The 24348-nt window shown below is 56.1% G+C and overlaps 3 protein-coding genes across 9 annotated transcripts; 1 reads left to right on the top strand and 2 right to left on the bottom strand.

Annotated features, from left to right (window-relative positions):
* Positions 1 to 1593: 1593 nt before the first annotated feature.
* On the bottom strand, positions 1594 to 11644 carry SPRED3 (sprouty related EVH1 domain containing 3). 5 transcript variants are annotated; one of them, XM_082606071.1, is made up of 6 exons: positions 11371 to 11644; positions 9645 to 9825; positions 8331 to 8499; positions 8143 to 8222; positions 5841 to 5984; positions 1594 to 5106 (listed from the first exon to the last, which is right to left on the bottom strand). In XM_082606071.1, the coding sequence occupies exons 2-6, from the start codon at positions 9819 to 9821 to the stop codon at positions 4441 to 4443; spliced, it is 1236 nt and encodes a 411-aa protein (XP_082462197.1). In that variant the 5' UTR covers positions 9822 to 9825; positions 11371 to 11644; the 3' UTR covers positions 1594 to 4440. The 5 variants fall into 5 exon arrangements, with proteins under 5 accessions (XP_082462197.1, XP_082462198.1, XP_082462194.1 ...); XM_082606072.1 differs by having other exon boundaries at positions 11375 to 11483; XM_082606068.1 differs by lacking the exon at positions 11371 to 11644 and adding an exon at positions 10034 to 10370.
* A 691-nt stretch (positions 11645 to 12335) lies between these two features.
* Positions 12336 to 16218, top strand: GGN (gametogenetin). Of its 3 annotated transcripts, none has more exons than XM_082605997.1 (3): positions 12336 to 12474; positions 13254 to 15126; positions 16050 to 16218. In XM_082605997.1, exons 2-3 carry the CDS (start codon positions 13256 to 13258, stop codon positions 16165 to 16167), a joined length of 1989 nt encoding a protein of 662 aa, XP_082462123.1. In that variant the 5' UTR covers positions 12336 to 12474; positions 13254 to 13255; the 3' UTR covers positions 16168 to 16218. The 3 variants fall into 3 exon arrangements, with proteins under 3 accessions (XP_082462123.1, XP_082462122.1, XP_082462121.1); XM_082605996.1 differs by having other exon boundaries at positions 13237 to 15126; XM_082605995.1 differs by having other exon boundaries at positions 13198 to 15126.
* An 801-nt stretch (positions 16219 to 17019) lies between these two features.
* Positions 17020 to 23004, bottom strand: PSMD8 (proteasome 26S subunit, non-ATPase 8). The gene is made up of 7 exons (XM_082605891.1): positions 22633 to 23004; positions 21299 to 21371; positions 21064 to 21166; positions 19712 to 19877; positions 18598 to 18698; positions 17975 to 18086; positions 17020 to 17255 (listed from the first exon to the last, which is right to left on the bottom strand). The coding sequence occupies exons 1-7, from the start codon at positions 22993 to 22995 to the stop codon at positions 17118 to 17120; spliced, it is 1056 nt and encodes a 351-aa protein (XP_082462017.1). The 5' UTR covers positions 22996 to 23004; the 3' UTR covers positions 17020 to 17117.
* Positions 23005 to 24348: the final 1344 nt, after the last annotated feature.

Genomic DNA, 24348 nt, shown 5'->3' with positions numbered 1-24348 from the left:
TCCTGCCAAATTTCTTCACATCTGTGTAATGAGGGTAATAACGCCTACATTTTACAGTTGTTTGTGAGGATTAGTGCTTAGCAGACATCTACGGGGTACTCAAAAATGACTAACATATATTGAGCATTTCGTGTGTGCTACTGGGCTAAGTATCTTATCTCTATTTTATGGAAGAGAAAACTGTGATGCAGAGAGGATGAATCAGAGTGAATGCATGGTGGTGCCAGGACTCCAAATTCAGATCTGATTCCAAAGTCCGTGCTTTTAACCACTTAACCTATTACTATTGTTATTACTGCTCTTGTTTTTGTAGCTGTTGTTAAAATTATTGTTCCAGGTTCACTCTCTTCCCGCCTCTATCCTGGTCTCCTCTAGTTTCTGTAGTTCTACTGGGAGTGGGAGTGAACTGGGAGCAGAGCCCCAGGGAAGAAAAGGGCCAGAACCTGTTTCTCCAGGGTAGAGCCTACCCTTAATCTGGTTCCTCCATAGTCCTGCATACCCCAAGGCTGGGTACTCAGGGGGCATTTGGTGACCTTAATAAAATACTAAAAATTGATCAGGCCAAAGCCTTGGAGTCACAGCCATGACTCTACTCTTTATAGTGTGCTCCATATCTAGATTGGTGAACTTGACCTTCAAAACAGATCCAGTATCTTGCCCACTTCTCCCCGCCTCCACTGCTCTCACCCTCATCCTGTGCACCACTGTCCCCCCTGGACCATCCCAGCAGCCTACACTGTGTCTCCATGGCCCCTCCTCCCCAGTATCTGTGCCCCACAGGCAGCCAATGGGAACCTATGAATACCTGAGTCAGGTTTCATCCCTCCCATGCTTGGAGCCTTCCTGTAGCTCCACCTCACTCCGGGTGGGCAGAAAAGTCCATGCAGTAGCTTGCAAGGACCCACAGATTCTCCCTGTCACCTTTCAGCCTTCATCTCCTAAGCACTCTCCTCCTTGCTTTGCCCCCTCCAGCTCCATTGATGTCCCTCAGACTTACCAGGCATGCTCCTCCCTCAGGGCCTCGCACAACTGTCCCCTTTACCTGGAGTGCTCTTCCTGCAGACATCCGCAAGACCCCCTCACCTCCTTCAGGGCTTTATTCAAACGCCAGCTCCTTAGTGGGGACTCCCTGACCACCCCAGCTACAACTGCCTGCATCCCCCATCTCCACTTGATTTTTTCTTTATAGTATGTATCATTTCGAACATGTTGTCTCCTTCACTGTAAGGCTCATAAGTTCCTTGTGGGAAAGGATTTTGTCTGTTCTGGCCTCGTGGCTTGAGGGATCTTAGTTTCCCAACCAGGGATTGAAACTGCACCCTTGGCAGTGAAAGCGATGTGGAGTCCTAACCACTGGACCGCCAGGGAAGTCCCTAATTTTTGTCTGTTCTGTTCACTGCTTTATCCCCAGCGCCAATAAAAAAGGTGTCCAATAAATGTAGAGTGACTGGAGGTATAAAATTCAGCTAGAGGATCCTCTTGGGACTAAAGGATGGGAAGGGGAAAGGAGGATTTGGGTAGGGGACTGGTCTGGTGGTTCAGGAAGGTGAATGGATGGGGTGCATCAATGCAAATAAAGAACACAGGCTGAGACTTTGTCACAGACATTTCTTGGAGCCGATATCTCATGCCCCCTCCCCCGATGACAAGGCTGGGTCTGCGGCCCGCATCATCCCCCACTACTTCAGCCTGCCCTGATAACAACATTGAGGTCACAGACTGGCTTAGAATCAAGATCAGGAAGATAAATGTCGGGGTGCCTCTCCCAAGTATGGGGGCCAAGCATCCAATCTGAGGGGCAAGCAGCTGGGATATTGGGCCTGGGGGCTCCAGGGTCTGAGGTCTTCCTGGCTCCCAGGGTCATCCCTCCATGCACCCCTGATCTAGGGGTGATGAAGAGTAATCATGGATCAGAGGTGGGTATCAGCAGGGAGCAGGACTGGGAGACCTGGGAGAGGCGGTGCTGGGAGGTGGGAGCCAGGGAACCGTCCCCAGCCCCCCACTTCATCCACAGATCCCGCAGCACCTTACAGCACTCTGGTCCCCCGTCCCACCCCTCCCCAAAACGAGGTAGGTTAAGAATGGAGCTTCCCCCCGCCCACCACGGAAGGGAGGAGACCGAGGCACAGAGAGGGGGATGGGGACCCAGGCTGCCCCAGCCCCCAGTCCCTCCGCCCTCAGCTCTGGTGGGTCTGACAGTGATGAGAGCTGGGCAGAGTGGGGATGGGAGGGACACCCCCCTTTTCTCTCACCCATCCCAGGGTCTGCTTGAGAGAGCTGAATCTCACAGGTTCCGGATGTAATAAATAGTTAATAATTTAAAGGAAGTGACAGGAGGATCCACCCCTCTGGCCCCCTTGACCTATCCCTTGAACCCTCACAAGGCTATCCAAGTCTGGGTAATGAGGAAAGGTAAGTGCACATTTCAAGGTGCTCGGGACCAGATGCAGGTCCCAAGCCGGTACAACATTGAGATTGTGTTGCTCCAAGACCGTGATCCCCACCCCCCCATGCAGGAGGCCATCAGATCTGTGGTACACTAGAAGTCCCACTCCACTCAGGGGAAAGAGACCTTGGACTCCCCCTTCCCCCAAAGAGGACTCTCAATGGGCCATGAACCACGCTTTCAAACTTTCCGAAACAACCCCCAACTCTGAAATGGAAGAGAAGGAGTTAACAGAGGGGCAGATCATAAAAGGCTTGGACTGGAGCTAGGACTCAAAGTTTGGCTTGGAAGAGAGTCCGCAAGGCTGTGTGTGTGTGCGTGTGTGTGTGTGTGTGGCCTTTGTGCCAATAGAGCCATATCTAGTTGCCTTTGTGCAATGCACACCTTCCTCTGAGGGTACAGCATGGCCAGCCCCACTCACCACCTTGGCTGTGTGCCTTTGCTTCATGAACGGCCTGCACAATCATCTACAGCAATGCTGGGTCCTAGAGATGGGAGCAGGGGTGCTCTTGGGTGGTCCTGGAATCCAGGAACATTAGCTCAAAATGTTTTTTTCCCCTTAGGGTAAAGGGGTAGTTCTGTGGGATACTGAGAGCTTGGGCTGGAGCCCTTGGGACTAGAATTCCAGTGTCTGGGAACTTGGGGTTTCAGGGGCGTATGGATGGCAGGATTCAACGGGCAGCAGTTCTCAGGGGATGCACAAGCTGGGCCTGGGAAATATCAGGCTAGAGAGGTTTGGGTCCAAAGAAATCTGGGATCTGAAGGTGCTAGGGTCCCAGGGAGCCTCAGATCTGTCTCTGGAATGGAGGGACCAAGGTCTTGGGTCAGGGACAATCCCAATATTGTGTAGGCTTGAGTGCCGAATTTGGGGGTCAATGGCACCTTGGGGTCTTGGATCTAGTGCTCCTAAAGCACCTTGGGGTCACTCAGGGGCAAGGGATCAGAGGTCTGAGTTGCCATGAACATCCCATCTTGTGGGAGCTGGGCTCCCAGCCTTTAGTGGATTGGGGAATCTGTGGGTACGAAGAAGCCAAAGATTCCAGGACATTCTGGGGCTTGAAATGCAAGTCCAAGGAGGATTGGAAGAGGGCTATCTGAGGGGTTGGGACCAATGTCTTGGACCCTGAGGTGTTGGTTGCCTCCAGTCTTACATCTGCGGGACTAGGCACCTCAGAGTCCTACATATGAAATCGAAAGCTCCTGGGAACACAGGCTTGGTGTTGGTGGTCTACAGACTTCTTTGATCCCTGGCTCACAGAGCATCTTGGAGTCTTAATTCTGGATCTTGGGCAGTGTGTGTGTGGGGAGGGGGGCTCTGAGATGGGTCTCCCAAGTCATTTGGGTCAGAGAACATCCGTTTGAGCACATCCAAGGACTCAGAGTATCTTAAGAGGATTCGGTATCTAAGAAGTCCTGGGGCTACAAGAACATCTCAGATACAGGTGCTCCGAGTTTTAGGTGAGCATTCAGGAATGATTTGGGGGTGATTCTGGGTCTTAGGGTCTCAAGATCTGGGAGTAATTGTATACAGGCAGGGTCAGGTACCGGCAACTCCTAATTCTGGGGTTGTAATTTGAGGGTTCATGGTGCCAGGCATGACTGGGTCTAGACTGGTCATTTGAACAGTGAGTCAGGATTCAGAGCCCGATTCTCAGGGATCCGTGTGCTCCCCTGCCTGCCTAAGGTGAAGAGTCTGGGCATCCCTGGAACCTCCTCAGTCTAGGCCAGAGCGGGGTGGAGTGGGGATGGAGAACGGGGACGCCAGCACTCAGGATGCCTGGGACCTCTTGGACAGACATCCCAATGAAGCTGGTTCTGGGGTCTCTCAGTCCTACATTTGGGGTCCAGGTTCCAGGTCTGGGGTCTCTCAATCCAAACTCAAGCTCCAAGTTCCGGGTGTGCCTAGGTTTGGGTTTGGGGTCCGAACGGAGTCCGGGGTCCTGGACCCTCAATTTTGGGTCCTCGGTCCGGCTACCGGACCCACCAGGCCGTCCTCACCGCGCCGCCTCCTCGTGGCGACCCCCGCAGCCTGCGCAGCCGCATCGCGCTGCGACCCAGTGGCATGCGCGCAGGGGCGCGTAGCAGCAGAGGCAGGGCACGGCGAGGGAGAGCGCGGCCAGCGCGGCCCAGCGCGCGGCGGGGCGCGGGTGGCCCGGCTCGCAGGCGCACGGGTCCGAGAAGTCGCCCTCGGCATCCGACAGGCAGTGGTAGAGCAAGCTCTCGGCGCACCACAGGCAGCTGAGACGGCGCACCAGCCGGCGACCCGGGTCCGGGGCCTCGGCGCAGCGGCCGCCACGCCCGTCGGCGCGACGGCGGAAGAGCGCGCGGCAGTGCACGCAGCGCGCCGCCTCCTCCGCCTCCGGAGAGGCCTTGGCAGGCGCAGGGGCCGGGCCGGGGCCCGGGGGTGGGCGAGCCGGGGGTGCTGGAGGCGCAGCCTCGGTGAGAGGGGCGGGCAGGGCTGTGGGGGGCCCCAGGGCTGCGCCCCTCAACGCGCCGGTCTTGGCGAAGCGCACGACGCAGGTGGATAGGGCGAGGGGTGCGGGTGGCCCAGCTCGCCGGTAATCCTCATAGCCGCGGCCGCCCCAGCCCAGCCCGCCTGTCCCGGCCAGGGGCTCTGAAGGCTCCGGAATCCCCGTGAACGGTAGGAGCGGAGGGTAGCTCTGCGGGACCAAGACAAAGGAGAAGAACTTAGCGGGGTCTGTGATGCCCCACATCCCACCACAATCCATCCCGGCCTTAGAAGACCCGAGAATCCACAGACCCAGCCACAGGCTCCATTCATCCTAGGATCGTGCCCTGGGATCCTGACTGCCTGGGTCCGGTACTCAGACTTTAAGTCCTCAGCCCACTCCCCTCCCAGGGACAGAGGACATCTAGGGACCGACAGAAGACTCCAGGCACCAAACCCACACCTTAAGGACCCAGTGGTCCAGGCTCTCAGTCCTGCCCTCTCTCAAGATCCGGGATCCCAGTACCCAGCCCCCTCTACTCTCAGATTCAAGACTCCTGGACCCCAACCGTCTCCTCCTTCAGGACGCAGGAGTCTGGTCCCCAGGTCCCTTTTACCCCTTGGATACTGAGCCCCACCCCTCGTGAATTAAGCACTAAAGGACTCCTTCCTCCCACGAGTACCACCAGCTTCCTAACATAGTCATTGCCCGAGTCGTCCCCTAAACCTCTGTGGAATTCAGAACTTTCCAGTCTCCAAGAGCGCAGGAGACGCAGGAAGCCCTCACCCAACCTTCCGAGGAACGCAGGCCTAAGCTCCCCCGCCCTAAGTCGGGTCAGCCATCCCTTAGAATCTGTGGTTTCTTGCCCCTCTGCGGCCTCAGTACCCGCCCACTTTCGGGACCCCAGCGCCCGGCCTTATTTCACCGGGAGTCGGAGGTCGCACCTGAGCTGACGAGCGGCGGCGCTGGGGGGGCGTGGCCGGCCCGAAGCCAGAAGCTGACTCCACGGTGACGATGGGGGCCGCCGCTGCGGTGGGAGGCGTCTCCTGATGGCTGTGACTGGAGGAGGAGTCGCTGTCCACGTGGGACTGGGGGAGATTGGCGGCCTCAGAGCCGGGACCCCTGGCACAGCCGATGCCCTTACATAGACCCCCTCCCATTGTGAGCGAGGGCTCTGCGGCCAGACAGGCCTGGGTTCAAGCCCCGGCTCTGCCACTGACTGGTTGTGTGACCTCCGGCAAGTGAGCTCAGCTCTTTGAGCCTCAGTTTCCTCTTCTGTAAAATGGGGATCATAATATTGTCTATTCGTAACGATGTGGTTAGGACCCACTGTAAAGGGCATAAACATGCCTGAAGTACAGGAAGAGCTGGAAATTGTTATTATTATTTGACTTTCTCTTCTTATCTGCTCAGCTCACCAGTCTACAGAACATCAAATCAACCTCCCTTCTCGGAAGCCCTCTCCCTTGGCTGTCAGCTGCCTTCCTGCCTCCTTCCCACCACCACACCTTTACTAGGGCAGTTCCACCCACCTGGAATGTGTTCCTTCCCATCCAAACCAAGCAATGTCCTTTACGAGCTTCTCAGACCCTTGGTTTCCTTTCTGTAACTTGGGAATAATTCCCACCTCATCCGATTACTATCTTAAATAAACATTCATTGAGCACCCACGACATGCCAGGCTCGCAAAGGCCATTGGGAGGGTGTGAGATGGAGCATGGAGAGCACAGCATCTTTCCTGAGTAAGTGCTCAATAAGTGGGACCTGTCTGTGTGACCTTGTAGACCCACCTGCATCTCCCATTACCCTGGGAATCCCCCTTTTCTGCCCAGGGAACCAGTTTTGTTCCTCCAAGTGTTCTCGAGCAACTCCCACTGTACCCCAGCAAGTGCCAAATCGAATCCGACATTATGTGCATTTATTCATTCAGTCAATTTATTCAACACATATTTACTGAACACTTACTGTCTACCAGGCACTGTTTTAAGCATTGAAGATGCAGCAAGAAAGCAACAAAAGATCCTTGCCCTCCTGGAGCTGACATGCTAGCGTGAGAGATGGACAGTAAAGTCATCGATAAGAAAACTGTCTATTGGGAGAGGAAATAAGAAAAACATCTTAGAAGATGGGGATAAAGAGTAGGATAAGGAGCATTGGGAGATTTTAAACAGGTTGCTCAGAGAGGACCTCACTAAGGTGGTATGTGTGTAAAGCCCTGAAGGAAATAAGGGAATAAGCCATGTGGAAATGTGGGGAAGAGTGTTCTAAGACAGAGGACCAGCGAGTGCAAAGGCGCTGAGACAGGAATGTGCCTGCCCTTTTGGAGTACCAGTAGGAGGTCAGTGTGGCTGGAGCCAAGTGAGTCTGAGGGAGAGGAATAGGAGGCCAGATTGTGTGGGATCTTATGTGCCACTGTGAGGACTTTGTCCTTTACCACGAGTGAGATGGAGCCTGGGTAGGGTTGTAAGTGAGAGATATCCATGATTTGACTTAGATGTCAATAGGGTCCCTCTGGCTATGTGTGGGGAAAGGAGATGGTGGGAAGGGGGCAGTTGATGAGCAGTTGATGAGATGGTCCAGTGGGGAGATGAGGTTGAACAGTAACCAGGTTGGAGGCACATTCCGATCATTTTGAAAGTGGAACCAGGGAATTCCCTGGAAGTCCAGTGCTTAGGACTCAGCGCTTTCACTGCCAGGGCCTGGGTTCAATCCCCAGTCCGGGAACTAAGATCCCACATGCCATGCGCTGTGGCCAAATTTAAAAAAGAAAGAAAGTGGAGCCAATATTTGCTGACAGATTAGATGAGGGGCATAAAAGAGGAGAGGAGGCAAGGATGACTCCAAGGTTTGTACCCCTGAGAAGGATGATTTCCCATTAATTTGTTCATCCATTTACTTTTAATATTTATTAATTTTTATAGTGTACCTTAATTTTTTTTTCTGCCTTTCCACACTAGAATAGAAGCTCCTTGAGGAAAGGGACTTTGTTTTGTTCACTGATATATCCCCAGTGCTTAAAACACTTCTTATTCAAGGTGTTCAATAAATACCCTTGAATGAACACATAAATCAAGATAGAACAGAAAAACTAGAATAATTGGGATCAAAATTGACACTATCGTTTGGGTCCAAATTCGTGTGCCCAGCACGTGGCATGGTGCTGGATACACAGTAGGTGCTCAAGAATGTTTGTAGCATAGAAAGAAACCCCTGCCCTCCCAGCAGAGCTGCATCCTGGAGACTCACCGTCAGAGGGCAGGGAGTGTCTGCGGTATCCTGGGAAGGGGAGGAGGAAGAGGAGGAGGAGGAGGAGGGGGTGAGCGAGCCTGGGGCAGGGAGAAAGGCAGAGAGTGAGTTCCCTGGGCCCAGCTTCTCCCACCCCTCCACCCCAGCCCCCACCACCACCACCAATGCCCACCACCTGCGCCACTCACCTCGACCCAGTGCAGCCAGTGCTGCCAGCAGGCTCTTCTGGAACTCATCAGCCTCTGCTGGACTCTGAAACGTCAGCCCAAACTTGCAGTCACCCAGGCTCCAGTGATGGAAGATGGGGTTCACCTTGTTGTAAACCAAGCCTGGCCGCAGGGTACACTCCAAGGTGGTCTGAGGGGGGCAGGAAGGGGCCAGGTCAGATACTCCCCTTCCAGCCATGCCTGTGACTTCCCCAGACTCTATACCAGAGCATCCCACAAACCTCATTTCTCAACCCTAGGTATACCCTTGAACCCTGATCAACACCCCAATACCATTCCCCGACTTTACTGAGCACACCTCTGATACTCCAATATTTCCCCCAAACCCCTTGATCCCTACATTTTCCTAACCACCCCCCTGCCCCATATCTCAATAGGAATCCCAAATTTTATTGAATGCCTCAAAAAATGAGTCAACCTCTTTCTGATAGCCAATATCCCCCATTTGACTCAATCATACTCCCCAAATTTTACTGAACTTCTCAAAATGTTATTGTTAATCCCCTTCTGATGCCCCAATAAGCTCCCCAAATATTATCCCCAAATTCTTAACAAACTCCCACAGATTTCCCCTCAGATGCTGGTCAACACCCTAGAAGTTCCCTCATCTTTTTGCCCGACAACACTATATTCTTTCACACCATTTCAAACCCCCCTACATTGCTCCTTCCGATCCTTGCTCTGAAATTCAACCCTTACTCCAAGCCTTTTCAAGCGATCCAAACCTTTCTACTACATCCCCAGCTGAAACGTCAACATTCTCTTTCCATTTCAGGCCAGACAGCCCAGAACATTCCTGCTGGACCCACATTAGGATTGTAAACCCTACTGGACACTTCCAGACGGTCCCCCCACCAAATGCCTCCATATACTTAGAGCAGACAGGGGCCAGTGGTGTAAAATCCTCGTGGTGAGGATCTCTGAGCAAGATGGAGCCACGGGGAGGGTTCTGAGCCGAGGAAGGATATGATCTGAGTCAGGTGTTAGCCCAGCCCCTTTTGAACAGACTGAGGTTGGGGGAGGGAGCAGCAGCAGGGCGAGGAGACCAGTGCGAGGCTGCTGTGACAGTCCAGCAGGCAATGGCAGTGGACAGGACCTGCTTAATACCCACAATGGTCCCAAAACTCCCCACTCTCAGACAGAGGACAGATATACTTCCAACTCCATCCCACACCCCGGTGCTGCGAGATGACCTGACCTCACCTCTACATCCCCAGTCCCATTCCCCTACTTCCCCACACCCGCACCCTACCCCCACGCCCCAGGGTGGCTCACTTTCTGGTCCCGGAGGCGCTCCCCGTGGATGACGTAGTGCCCCTGGCGGGCCCCCCCCTCGGGCCTGGCCCCTCGGACCCGACATACGCTCACCTGGCTGAGGCCCCCGCCCCCCACAGGCAGCCAGCCCCCACTGGAGTCATCTCGGGCCATCACCACGGCTCGGACCCGAACCATGTACCTGGAGGAGGTGGGGGGACAGGGACAACAGGGTCAGTGAGTGTCAATCCTGCCCTCCTATTCAGTGTTCCCCCAACCCTCATCTCTGCTCTTCATCCCTCACAGCTGGATCTACTGCACCCTTAGCCACCCCTACTCACCTTAGCTTCCACACCCACCTCCTCCCCTAGGCACAGTCTCCCCATACCCGTCACCTCTTTTATGCCCACCTTCTTCCAGCAGGGCTTCTTTCTTCCTCTTGCCATCTCTTTTCTCCCATGCCTACCTTCTTCTCCATATCTACCTCTTTTCTCCATACCCACCTTTCCTCCCTTTCCCCATCTTTCCCATCCTCACCCCCATAGCTTTGCTCTTCCACTTCCCTTCCTCCTCCTGCTCATCCCCTATCAACCCTGTCTCCTTCTCCTCCCTCAGCACGTACCCACGGCCCCACCCATCGTCCCCCTCACAGCTGGGTGCCTGCGCATATGTATTTTCTTAGAGCCCATCAACTCAGCTCCAGTCCCCCCTACACTGCCTCCGCACCCTGCCGCCCAGGCCACTGGCTGGGTGAGAAACCCAGGCTCTCCTTCCCCCCCACCCCTTCCCGGATTTATGAATGAGACCGGATGCAAAGCTCACTGAGTCACCCAGCAACGGGAGATGGGCAGGGAGCAGGGAGAGAACCAGAAATGGCCAGAGACAGGCCGAAAGGGAGATGGAGGCAGAGGAAGCCAGAAACGGGCGACCGAGACACATCCAGAGAGCATTTCATTCACAAAAATCAAGCCTGCTCCCTCAGGCCCCTGCCGAGGAAGGCAAGGGGCAGAGATTGCGGGGGGTGGGGGGCGGGGGGAATTGATCCCTCCTCCTCTCCCTCCCCGCCCCAGCATCCTTCAGAACCATCTTACCCCGCCCCCCAGCTCAGGGGACGTAGCCCTCCGCCCAGTAATCGGTATCAGCGTCCAACCCCTCACTACCGCCGAGCGCAGGGACCTTGGCGCCCCAGCCTTAGGGACCCCAGCAACGAGGTCTAGCCCCTTCCCCCACCTGCAGGCTGCCGGGTTTCCCCAGCCCTTGGGGAGGGGAAGGGGCGGCCGCAGCGCCCCCAGCCCCCTTTTCTCAATGGGATGGGATTTTGTGAATGAGCAGTCACGTGACGCTGCTTCCTTTGTCCGCCCGCCTCCCCCGACAACAGGTGAAGCAGAGAAAGAGGGCAGGGGTCCCCCCCGCACCAGGGCCTACTGGGATGGGACGCCGGGATTTCTGGATGCCCTACGCTCCCCACACATCTGTTTCCCGGGGGGAGTGGTCCCCTGAGTTCCCCAATGGTGAGGGTCCAGTACGGAATTTTATGAATGGGGCGTCCTCCGAGGAAGTCCAGGCCCCCCAAATGGACACTGGTACCCCAAATGGCTGCCGCGCAGTTTGGGGGCCCCCACCCCCTTGTCCTTCCAGCCAGGGTCTGGGGGGCGCCCCCGTGGGCAGGAGGCGCAGCGCGGTGCTGTCTGCCCCCTCACCGTGACAGGCGGTCTGTCAGCCCCCGCCCCCTCGCCCCCCTCTGCACCTGCCTGGGAGGCTCCGGCCGGGCTCCGAGCGGTGGCGACGTGGCCTCCTCCTCCTCCTCCTCCTCCTCCTCCTCCTCCTCCTGTTCGCTCCGGCTCCCTCGCTGGCTCCGGCGGCGCTAGAGACGGGCACCGGGAGCCGGGGCGAGGGGGGAGGGAGGGGGAACCTGAAAGATGGGTGGGGGGGAGGGGGCGGCTTGGGGGAGGGGTAAGCGCGAGGCAGGCGCACTTGCCCGCTGGGTCCTAGAGCCCGGCACTGGCTCCAGCGAACAGCCCCCCAGCCCGCATTTTCTCAGGATCCAGAGAGGATCCCCTACTTTCCCACCCATCCGCGCCATTGGTCCCTGAGGATATGGGGAAGGGGTCCGGGACGGAGCCTGGTCTCAAGGTTCTAAAGAGGCGAGGGTCTACGTTTTGGGTTCTAAATGGGAGGGGCTGGGTGCCTGGCTAGGTTCGAAAAGGGGTGGGGCAAGAAGGGAGCATTTGCAAGGAGGCGGGGTCGGAAGACCTGGGGGAAGAAGAGGGGGAAGGAGAGGGTGAGGACGCCGAAGGCGCGGACAAGCGCGTGCGTCAAGAAGGGGGCGGGTCCACGGAGGAAGGGCCTTCTGGGCGGGCCCGAGCAAGGAGAGGGTCTAGGGAAGAGAGGTTGCCAAGTCCTAAGAGGGCGGAGCTTATAAGTAAATTGTCTTTAGGGGCTGGACGACGGAGAGCTCCAAAAGGGAGGAGCTACGTAGCAGTGTTTGTAATGGGCGGGGCTTCGGGAGAGAGACTAACGGAGAGGGGCGGGGCATTATAAAGGGGAGGGGCTTAAAACGTTCTATAGGGGTGGGGCCTAGGACTACAAGGCTTGGGGGCGGGGAAGAAGACTCCCGAGTATTTCTAAGGGAGAACCAGGTTCGCAAGGGGCCGTGCCCAAGCTTGCTCAAGGAGGGCGGGGCCTCGAGCCCGGGGGCGTGGCCTAGATCTCGGGGTCCGCCCTCGCAGTCTCGCCCACTTGCCTTCACCCGCACCCCCGTTCTTTTCGGTTATTTTCTGCTACGGCCGTTCCCCGCCCTGCCCTGGGCCCAGGGGGCCGCGGTCTGAACTTTGGTCAGCTGGAGGAGTCGGTGAGTGGGATCCTCTGAGCGAAGGAGTAGCCAGGACGGAGCTTGGGTAAAGGGGTGGGCCCTGAGTGTGAGGCCTGAAGCTAGACCAGGAGCGGGAAAAGAAATTTAGGACTAACGCCTGGGAAGAGGGCAGGACCAAATGATCAACAGAGAGAGAGAGATCTGAGGATTAGAGGTGGTGACTGAGCGGTTAGCCTGACAAGAATACCGGAAATTTGTTAAGCGGAGGCGGGGACAGACCTGGGGCGGGGGTTGTTGAGAAGGCCAGATTCCCTGACAATCGGGGCGGGACCAGAGGGCGGGGGCGGGGCCTGGGCCTCTGGAGCCTAGTTAGAGTCCAGGGAGAAAAGCTTGAAGTCTTTGTAGGCCTTATAGGCTACAGAGCACAACCATCATGAATGATGTGGCCTGAGTGACTGACAGGAAAGCGGGCAAGACCTGCGTCTTGGAGCTTAGAGGCCTGAGACGTGGTCAAAGTGTAGGGATGTGATATAAGGGACCAGCCAGGGAGACAGGGACCCAACCTTAGTACACTAGGAGGATGGAGGATTAAGTATCTGAACAGCAACTGTATGGGGCCACGGGTTAGAAGATGTGAACATCAAGAGTCACGGAACAGGAATGCGGGGAGAGACTAGTGCTTGAGTGGATCTTGGAGGACAAGGGCGGGGCCGGCGCTGACGGATAGGACCAAGTACAGCCAGCCTCGTGGGGTCCCCACAGCCCTGGCAGATTGACTGGCGGAAGTTTTTCTGACCACAGTCTCCGACCTCCGTCAGAAATGGGGAACGTGCAGTCGGAGTCGTCCGCGGGCGGGGGCTCCCGAAAACAGCAGGCCTCGGACCGGTCCTCCGACTCCCGCCGGACATCACTGATGGAGCCCGAGGGGACCCCCTCCTCCCCGGCCATGCGCCTGGCTCGCGGGCTGGGCGTCTGGTTCCCTGGCAGGTCCGCGTCCCCGGGACTCCTGGTACCCCCGGAGCCCCAGGCCTCACCCTCATCCCTGCCCCTGACCTTAGAACCGCCCTCGCCAGTGACGCCCCCTGCAGAGGAGGCGACTGCGGCCGCGGTCTCCACACCACCCCCGCCCCCCGTGGGGACCCTGCTGCCCGCGCCGTCTAAGCAGCGAAAACCCACGGGCACTTCGGTGCCCCGGATCCGCGGTCTGCTGGAGGCGAGCCATCGCGGCCACGGCGACCCTCCCAACCTCCGCCCGCTGCCGCCGCCGCCCCGGCAACTAACCGGAGAGGACCCCGACCCTGTCCCGAGGGCCCCATCCCCGACTCCGCCGCCCTTGGAGCCGCGGAAGCCGCCACTACCGACACCTTCCGACCCGCAGCCCCCGGAACGCAGAAGCACTCCTGCTCTGGCCACATCCGCCGCACCCCCTACAGAAAGCCAGGCCAGGCACGGTAGCGAGGGCCAGACGGCCGGCGGAGCCCGCAGAGGGGCACCTCCCCAAGCAGGCGAGGGCGAAATGGCCCGGCCTGTGGCCTCCAAGCCCGGCCTGAGCCTGTTGCGTAAAGTCACCTTCAAGTCGGGGCCCCAGCTGTCCCCTGCGGCAGCGTCGAGTTCCTTAGCGGCCAAAGCCTCTCCCGGGGGCAGCGGCGGAGGAGGACTCTTCTCCGCCGCCTCTGGCGCCATCTCCTACGCTGAGGTCCTGAAGCAGAGAGCCCTGGCTCCTGGGGCCTCTCGCCCCTCGGGAGAGGTCCCTCGGAGAACTCAGGAAGCAGAGGGCGGTGATAGAGACGGCGAGGGGTGTTCTGGACCACCCTCGGCGCCTGCGTCCCACGCCTGGACCCTTACTCCTTCACGCTACGCCAACTTCCCAGGCTCGAAGCCCAAATTTGACTGGGTGAGCCCCCCTGACGGCCCTGAACGCCAATTTCGCTTCAGTGGAGCTGGCGGAGGCGTCGTGGCGCCCCGACGGCGCGCAATCGCGCTCTCAAGGCCCAGGGGCTCCCCGCTGCCTCCGCCAGGACAGATGCATCCAGCTCCCGGGCCCCGAAGGCCCGCAACCGCCTTGCTGGCGCCGCCTGTGTTCATCTTCCGGGCGCCCACCAATGGCGAGACTGTGCGCCCCGGGCCTCCCAGCCCGCAGGAGTTGCTGCCGCCGCCGCCGCCGCCGCCGCCGCCGCCCACGCTACCACCCACGCCGCCTCCCGCGCCGCAGCCGCCAGTACTCCCGAAAACGCGGCTGCCCGGGGCGCTCCCGCCCACCCCAAGCCCTGGCCACTTGGAGTCGGCCGTGGCTCCCGCCCCGGCTCCCGCTCTGCCCCTCGCCTTGGCCGCTGACCAGGCCCCAGGCCCGGCCCCACCCCCGGCTCCAGCTCCCACCGTGGCTGAGCCATCGCCACCTGCGCCCGCGCCCGTCAAGGTCCGCACGCGCCGGAACAAGGGTCTCCGCGCAGCCCGGGCCGCTCCGCGTGAGGATGGCGTGCCTGGAGATGGTCCTCGCGAATATACTGCAACTACTGTGACTGACAGCGGTGGTGGAGGGGGTGGTGGCAGCGGGGCTCCTCCAGCGGGGGCGGTTAACTCGGGCGCCGCGCGCCACTGGCCACCCTTCCAGGTGCTTAACTCTTGTCCCTTCAAGTGCCACTGCCGCCACCAGCCACGCCATCGCCGCCTGCCACGCAACGTGTCTGCCTGGTGAGGGGAGGTCGGGGAGTAGGGAGGGGAGTTATACCCTTCCAAGTCCTGAACCCGACTTTCCTGGAGTGCCCCATTCAACCCTTTGGCGTCCCGACCCCAGCTGACCCTAGACCCTCCCCTTGGCTGCATCTCAAACCCAGCTGAGCCCCAACCCTTCAGAACCAAGAGGAGCCTTGGTGTCATGCTGATCCCTGACAGAGAACACCTTGGCCCCGCTCCTTAGTATCCAGACCTCCAACGTGACCCTTGGCCCTCTTATTACTCTCTGGAGCCATCAGGGAGGGAAAACTGGTCCCAGCTGGCCTGACCCTATTCACTGCCTTGACCCTGTCCCTGATGACATCAAGGACCACATCCCAGGCTCTTCAGGGATGGGATGGGAGATGATGGTCTTCTGGAACCAAATGGGTATAAATGCAGGCCTCCAAAGGAAGCCCCAGGCCTAGCCCCCCAGACTCCTTACCCCTCCAGCCTTTGGCACCTTCTCCCGACGGACCCAAGACTTTGACCGCTAGAGGGCACTGATATCCCAGTCCTTGTGCTGCAGAGGTTACTCCTGATTCCACAGATTCAGGGAAGACACTGCATCCTCCGGTTACCTCTCCTTCACCCCTAAATCTCAGGATCTGGTCATCAGGGTCTGTCTGACCCTGGCTCCTGAGGAACCTGAGTAACTGGGAGACCCTCTTCCCTGGTACCTCTGGGGCTCAGCTGGGACCTGAAGGGGTAGTTGGGAGAACTACTATCACCAACCCTCAGCCCCCTTTCCTACTAAGTTTAAGTGGATACAGCCCTGCCCTAAACTACCTTTGGGATATTCAGACATGGTCCCTTATACAGATGGAGAAAGTGGAGCCTGGAAGGGGTAAGGGCCTGGCCACATAGCCAGGCGGGTCCTGAAGATTCTACCCTCTCCCTAGGCTGAGCACACCCACCAACCACCTGAGTGAGCCACCCTGGGTCACCACCACCAAGTTGGCCGGCTCCCTGGTAGCTGCGCTGGAGCACGACGACTTGCAGGCTCCCCACTCCAACTGAGTACAGTCTGCTCAGTGCCCTCTGCCTTCCCCTCCTTGACAATAAAATAACCATCCAGATGCCTAGATGCCTGTCAGTCACTGGCTAAGGGTTGAAGGGGTGGGGCGGGGCAGAGGTCTCCATGAAAGCACCACATCCTGGCAACAGGAGGCTGGACTCAGACTAGCAATAAGGGAGGTTCCATTCATCCAGCATGTGGACTGATGCACCCAGGGATGAGATGTTCTCATTCCCCTTAATACCATCAGCCCCATTTCCAAGCCGATCTGGTGCCAAGCTCAGGGGTTCAGTGCAAATCATTCTGGAAAGCAGGAATGATCATTCCCTTTCTGCAGCTGGGGGAACCACAAATGGCTCAGCCAGATTTGGACTCTGCCTTAAACACCTTCTTGAGAACTTCAAGGCAGGAAACAGGCTGGGAGGTGCAGGAGGTCATAAGTCACAGCACTGGCTCAGAAGAGTGGGAACCAAGGCAAGCCCATACCAGGGCCCATGCCTTTTGTTCCACAGAGGTCCATTTAGCATGTCATTTTAAAAAACTGGTTTAATTCATTGCAAACATTTTTCAAAATCAGGACACTTCGCCCCCTTCACTGAAACACTCTGGTACCTTGGTCTGGCCTTTCTGTGTGTCCACAGCTGGCTGCAACAGTCCCTCTACCCAGGGCCTGTGCTCTCCCTGCTGTGCCACAGGGCCCCCACAGTGGACATCTGTGTTTGAGACCTTGAGCAATGGCCACTGGACAGAGGCTGACCCAGGGTTATCTCAGACCTCCTAGGGCCCCCAAACCTCCAAGTTCTTCAGAGATAAGAACTTACGTCCCTACCATTCCACTCGGGGAGACAAGGGCCTAAGAGAGAAAATGTCAATCCACCTTTATTGGGGGAAACCCTGCACTGCAACTGCCTTAAATAACGCAAGCTCTGCCCCACCCCAGTGCCTGGTGGGCTCAGACGATCATCTCCAGCTGCCGGGCGTACTCGATGACCTGTTTGGCCAGCTCCGTGGAGGGGATGGTGGTGTCTTCCGGCTTCTGCTGCTGGCTGGCAAAGCTGTAGTAGTTGTTGAGGCCCAGGACCCACCCTCGCTGCAAGAAGGGAGAGATGAGAGATGGGTGGGGTGATCACACAGGCACCCTCCCCCTACCCATGTGGGCCCTGGCTCGCTTTCCTCGCCAACCCTACTCTACCCTGCATAACCCTAGGCAAGTAACTTCACCTCTCTGTGCCTCAGTTTCTCCATGTTTGAGATGGGGACCCTAATCACACACTTTTCTGGGTCTGCTGTGAGGATTCAGTGAATCAAAAGTGCTAAGAATAGTGTTTGGACCAGACTAAACGATCACTAAGTATCAGCTGTCACAATCGCTCAAGTTCAATTTCACCTCTTCCAGTCTGATCTTGACCCTCCTCAGTCACCAGGGCTATTGCACCCCATGCATCAGCATCCCCAGGGGCACTGCTCCCACACAAATACCCCAGACCAAATGAAGCAAAGTCTTGTGGGGAAAAGCTGCAACCTCCAAGGAATTCTGATAAGCCCAGCAACCAACATATGCTAAGCCTCCCCCTGCACCTGGTGCCAGCTGCTGGGCTAAGCTCATCCCACATATTAAACTCTAGCCCCTTTCTACATGTAGGGAAACTGAAGTTCGGAGAAGCTGGGCAACTTGCCTGAGGTCACATAACTGGATTTAAACCTGGGCAGTCTTGCTCCAGTGTCCCTCCAGGCCACCCCACCCTGCTGTTAGTGAGTGCACCCCTTGGCTCTCTGGCCCCATGGTCCCCCGCCCTCCACCCCAGCCACCTTCTTGGCGTAGTCTGTCATCTTTTTGGGTGTGTTGAAGAAGAGGATCCGGGTGGCCTCAGTGAAGAGGATTTTTTCATAGGCCTTCTCGATGCACCCAGCAATCTCATCCCTGGGGGAAGACGAGATTCTCATTACTGAGCACAGATAACTCTCCAGGCCCTGTCCTCTCAGTTCAGCACTGATGGCTGCAACGTGTTACCTGCCCTGTTCAACCAATCAAGGCTCAGGGCAGAGTAGCTTGACTAGAGTTGCAAAGCTCGGGCCACAGTAGGGTCCACACTCCGATCTCTGGGACTCCTGGGCCCACACTCTGAGGTGAAGCCATATGACTCGTGGAACACTTCCATGAGAGGCAGGAGGGTCTCTGTCTGCTGCGTGCTGTCTGGGTGCCAAGTCCATGCTCAGGGTCTGATGTCCACGGGCACACACATACACAGCCCACAGTGAGATGAGGGCTCTTACCCCCATCTCAGGACCAGTTCCATTTCACAGAACAGGAGAACGGATGTGCCCAGCTTCCCCAGATCACAAGTGGCCAGAATGGGATTTAAACACAGAGCTGTCTGACTCCAGAGTCCAGGCTCTTTCTAAACTCCACACGACCCTGGCCCCCCACACACCTGATAGTGTCAAGCAAGATGTCGATGAAGAAGGTATAGCTCTCAGCAGGGATGTTGCCTTTGGCCAGGAACACCTTGTTGTAGCTGCCCTCCATCAGGTACTGTAGAGGACAGGGGTGAGGAAGAAGAGAGGGTGAGGAAGAGGCAGCACAGGGGCCTACCCGCTGAGGCCTCACCATACTCCCAGTGCCTCCATAACCTACACTCTACTAGAACACTCTCTGCCATACAGTCACCCATTCCCCATGCAGACTGGGTCCTACTCTTCCCGGAAGCCCTCCCTGGTTTTCACTCACACACACACACACACACACTCTCTCTCCCCCTCCCCCTCCCCCTCCCCCCCCCCCTCTCTCTCTAAGCCTGCCCTTGCTTAGTATGTAATGCTCTATTTTCCAGGAGGGAGACAGAGCTGGAGCCACCCCAAGCTCATTCCTCCACATCTTTGCCCAAGCTGTGCTGCCCCTGCCATAAATGCCCTCTCGCCCATCCTCTCCCCACAGCGAAATCCTCCCATGACACCTCAGCTCTAAGAACTACTTCTTAACCTTAGGTACTACAGCTCTTCCTTGATTCTGCTCACGTTGTTCCAGAAACCGTCCTCTTTGCTGCCCCTCAAACACACCAGGCATGTTTCTGCCTTGGGACCCTTGGACTGGCTGTTCCCTCTACCTGGACCATTTTCCCCCCAGATGACCACGTGGTTGGATTCTTCGCCCCTTTAAAGTCTTTCTCAAGTTTCATCTTTTCAGCAAGGCATCCCCTGACCACCCTGCCCCTGCCCCTCCACCCTCCTTCCTGCTTTATTTTTCTCCACAGCATTTCACATCTGACAGACCATATACAGGTTATTTAATCTTTTTGTTTATTGTCCACTTCCTCACCTGAATGTCATCCTCACAAAATCAGAGATTCTAACTGTTTTGTTCACTGTAGAGTCTGAAAACCAACCACAGTGCCTGGTACAGGGCTGGGGCTCAATATCTGTTGGACAAAGGAGTCCATAGGCCGAAAGATGGGTGAACCCTCTCATTTGGGAGGAAGCTCTCCCGAATGTCTGTCCCTGTACCACTCCCTTTAGCCAGGCCCTCCCCTCCCCCTCCCTCAGCCTCACTTGCTCGAGGGACACTGGATGCTTGATGTATACATTGGTCTGGATGTCCTTGGCAGGCAGCCGCTCCAACTCTGTGTGGAACTCAGCCACCCGGTTCTGGGACAGCAGGAAGAGGAGGTTGAGGCCCAAGAGCTGGTGCATGTAGGCTGACTCCGGGAGCTGCTCCCTGTGGACCAGGGTGGGACACCAAGGTAAGGAGGGCTTAGGTACCGACCAAGCCCCCCACTCCAGGCTTCAGGGACCCTGACGACTGCCCAGTGCTCTCTCCTTGGAGGGGTATCGGGTCCTGGGTTTTCAGATGAAACTGAGGCCCAAAGAGACATGAAGAAGTCACAATCATATGGGCCCTAGAAAGTGATCTCACACCAGTAAAGTGACTTAGCCTCAGTTTCCCCAACTGTAAAATGGGTACCACCACAGTACCCATCTGATAGAGGTGGGTTAAATAAATAAGGGTTAAGTTATTAAATGATTTAATCCAGGTAGTGATCAGAACAGTATCTGGCCCAAATAAATACTATATAAGTGTTAACTATGATTATGATATTAAGAATCATCACCTTCACTTTTGGGGGGAAACTGAGGATTAGGGAAGTAAAGTCATTTGCCCAAGACCATATAATCAGGAAGCGGCAAAATTAGTTTCAAACTCAGGTTTGTCTGGCTTCTGATGTCAAATTCTTAATCATTAGTCCATGCAAGCCCCATTCAGTTATGAAGTCATTCAGTTTCATATTCAACACACAGCCAGTGAGTCCCTGCTCTGGGCCCGGCTCCATGCTAGGCAGTGCTGCGACACAGCAGTGACTAAGACCCTTCTGCTTATAGAAGACTCTCAGTCCAGTGGGAGAGACAGGGCTGGGATGGGGAGACACAGACAGATGGGTCAGGGCTGATACAGCATTGGAGGCCACAGGAAAGAGCTTGGTCTGAAACCTGAAGGCTATGGGGAGCCAGGACAGGTTCTAAGCTGATGATAAACGTGGTCAAATTTTAGTGTCACAAAGAACCTACTGGCTGCCATGGAGGGATGAATCTGAGGGGACAAGGCTGGGGCCAAGGCAGGTAAAAGGGGATAGTGGCTACACTGGGGAGTGGAAATGTGAAGGGGGAGACAGACTGGAGCGCAACAGAGACTGGATGGTATAATCCCACACTCAGGACCTCTAGGTCAGGCCCTAACCCTGAGGCTTCTGGCGGCACAGCTATGCAAAGGGGTAATTCCAAAGAGAAGGAAGATGTCTCAAGTGGCTAGAGCAACAAGGATAAAAAGCTGCCATGTAACACCCCCGCGCGCACACACACACACACACACACACGCAAACCAAATTAGGGGCAGGGCCCATCCTCACTTGTAATCGAAGTAATAGCATTTGAGCTGGGCCATGTACCGCTCGAAGGAGGGGATGTCCTTGCGTAGGATACTCCACTGGGCCCCGATCTCCAGTATGTCACCTGTAGGTAACAGGGGAAGCTCTCAGGAGGTGACTGTGGTCCGACCCTGACCACCACTGCTGCCATTCCTGCCATGACCACAGCCCATAACCACCCCCACCCCCCACCCCCACAAACCCCAGTGACACTCACGGGCCAGAATGAGCTGCTGTTTGGTCAGTTTGGTCCCTGTGGTTGGCAGGAAGTTGAGCTCCAACAGAACCAGCTGACGAGGAGGGCAGGGGAAGGAAGGAAAGAAGATGGGACTTCAAGTACAGATTACTTACCCTTTTCTAGGTCTTGGTTTTCCCTCCTAGAAAATGGAGCTAATCATCATCCCTGACTCATAAGGTTGTTATGAGTATCAAAGGAGTCAGTCCTCTTAAAGCCCTCAGATCAGGGCCTGGGCACATGATGAGGGCTCATTTAAGATGACCTCAGGGCTTCCCTGGTGGCGCAGTGGTTGAGAGTCCGCCTGCCGATGCCGGGGACACGGGTTCGTGCCCCGGTCCGGGAAGATCCCACATGCCGCGGAGTGGCTGGGCCCGTGAGCCATGGCCGCTGAGCCTGCGCGTTCGGAGCCTGTGCTCCGCAAAGGGAGAGGCCACAACAGTGAGAAGACCGCGTACCGCAAAAAAAAAAAAAAGTTGACCTCATATTACAAGTATTAATAGATCCACTGGAGAAACAGGAAAGCCACCCCATGCCTGACCCAATGGAATCAAGGGGTGGGGAGACGCTAGCGCCTTCAATTCTTTGGCGACCTTTTCCCATACTTTGGTGGGTTGGGCCCAGCTACCCCCCTCCATCTACACCAGGGAGGAAAGGGGGCTAACCTCTTCCCATAGTCCAGCCCACTCACTATCCCTTATCAGATACACCCCCCTCAGCAACTTGGTGCAGCCCACTGTATTTGTACTCTCTCCCAAACACACCTGGCCTGAAGCAACCCGAGCCCCATTCTGGTCCTCTACTGTAAGAATATTTTTCCTAAGTTCAGTCTTGCCCTCACAACTTGGCTGGGCCCCTCTCCCCACAGACGCATCCCTAAGCCCCAGATTTCTCAGACCCTAACTTGACCTGATCCTAACCACGAGCCCCATCATCTCAGCCTCCTTCTTCCATCACCCTGTCCAGTCCTCATTCCCCACTTGGTATCGTCCAGAACCCTCCATCAGAAAAACTCTGACAGCCCCATCCTGCCACTCCAGCCAGCTAGGTCTCCAAGCACCAAAATTTTAACTTCTCACTCGTCTGTGCCAGAAACACTCTTTCCGTCACCCCACCCCCCACCGTGGGGCCGCATTTGGTCCATTCCAGGCCCCTCTCACGTCTTCATTCCTCCAAGCCCGCACTTTGGCTGTTCCGAATCCTTCACCCTATTGGATCGCCCAGCCCGTCCTAGTCGTGTCGGCGCTGCGGACTCCCCCTGGGCCCGGAACTCGGCTGGGTCTGGACCCCTCGAAGCAGCCCCGGCCGATCCCTACCTTGAGACGGCCGAGCTCTTCCCCGCACTTGCTAAGATTGGGGCTTTTACGGTTCCATTCGCCCTTGAGTTGCTCGTACATGCCGGCCGCGGCCTGCAGGACTGCGGCCGAGGCCGCCGCAGGCCCCGAGCTCGAGGCTCCCGCCACCCCGTTCACCGCCGCGGCCGCCATCTTCCGTGATGCGGCAAACCGCCCGCCCGATTTACGGCAGCGACGCCTACTGCGCCTCGCCCGGCAGAAGTGGGGCCGAGAGGTGGAGCCCAAAGCCGGGGGCGGGGCTGCGACTGTCCGCCTCCGCCTGCCGGGGTTAGCATTCAGTCGCTCTCGGGGAGGTGCCCTCGGAGCCCGGCTCTTAAGAAACATGTTAGTCGGAGCTCCGCCTCTGCTGTCACTCAAGATGGCGACCGGAAGTCGCCACCTGCCCTAACTGAAAATGGCAGCGGTCGCAACGCCTCCCCGCCTAGCTTCGGCCTGGGCGTTCGAGACGCTACGTTTCTGTATTGGAGATTACACCCGCGTGGCAGCTTTTCTAAACCGAGAGATGGCGGTGGTGGAGCCATTCGGATAGCTGTGTTATTCTTCCCATGTCACAGACAGGCTTTGAGAGGCTGGGTAAACCTCCAAGAGACTAACGGCTGAGATTTGACCTTAGGTCTTTAACTCTAGTCTCTCAGTTCATCCTTCCACACTTTCTCCGAGCTTGTACGAATACGCACAAACTTTACAAAAATCATCCAGTCTTAATGACTTTAAATGCCACCATATATGCGGAGGATTCCCAATTTTTTTTATCCCTACCCCCGATTCTTCCATTTATATCACACCCGCCTATTTAACATCTCCACTTTTTCTCAATTCTCTTGTCTCCATCATTTAGAATGTCAGCTCCATGAGAGAAGGGATATTTATCGGTTTTCTTTACTGCTGTTTTCCCAGCACGAGGTAGACAGTCAATGAATATTTGTTGAATGAGTGAATGAGTGGGTGTGTAAACAAGTTGTGTCTTCCGCAGCCCCACCCCACAAGCTGCACCGGTGGCTTGCGGAGATCTTAATTCCCCCACCAGGAGTTGAACCCTGGGGCCATAGCAGTGAAAGCCCAGAGTCCTAACCACTGGACCGCCAGGGAATTCCGAAGTTGTGACTTTAAAAAAAGTTTTTAAAGAAAAACTGCATCGTAATATACATATTTTCTAAAAAGCACAGTGGTTTTTAGCAATACACTAAAGACATCTCTGGAGATCAGTGGGCATATTTCTGACACTTTAACAAAAACGGCTGCATAATATCCCACAGTGTGAATATACAATTCATGTAAGGGTGCCCATTTTGATGTTTGTGTTATTTTTGTTTACTTGTTTGCCACTTCTAACAATGCTGCAGTAAAGATCCTTAAGGTGAGGGGAGGGGGAATCGGAGGAAGGTGGTCAAAAGGTACAAATTTCCAGTTATAGGATAAATAATTGGGATGTAATGTACAACTTGATGACTACAGCTAACTCTGCTGTATGATATATAGGGAAGTTGATGAGAGTACATCTTATGAGTTCTCATCACGAGAAATTTTTTGCCTTTTTTCTTTCTTTTTATTGTATCTATATGAGAGATGGATTTAAGCTGGACCTATTGTGGTAATCGCTTCACATTAACTGCAAATCAAACCATCATGCTTAAACTTACAGTGATGTATGTTAATTATTTCTCAGTAAAACTGGGG

The sequence above is a fragment of the Mesoplodon mirus genome (assembly GCF_964341445.2).
Source record: "Mesoplodon mirus genome assembly, chromosome: 19".
Classification (NCBI taxonomy): Eukaryota; Metazoa; Chordata; class Mammalia; order Artiodactyla; family Ziphiidae; genus Mesoplodon; species Mesoplodon mirus.
The sequence above is the reverse complement of the archived record's forward strand: the minus strand, read 5'-3'. Positions and strand labels throughout refer to the sequence as shown.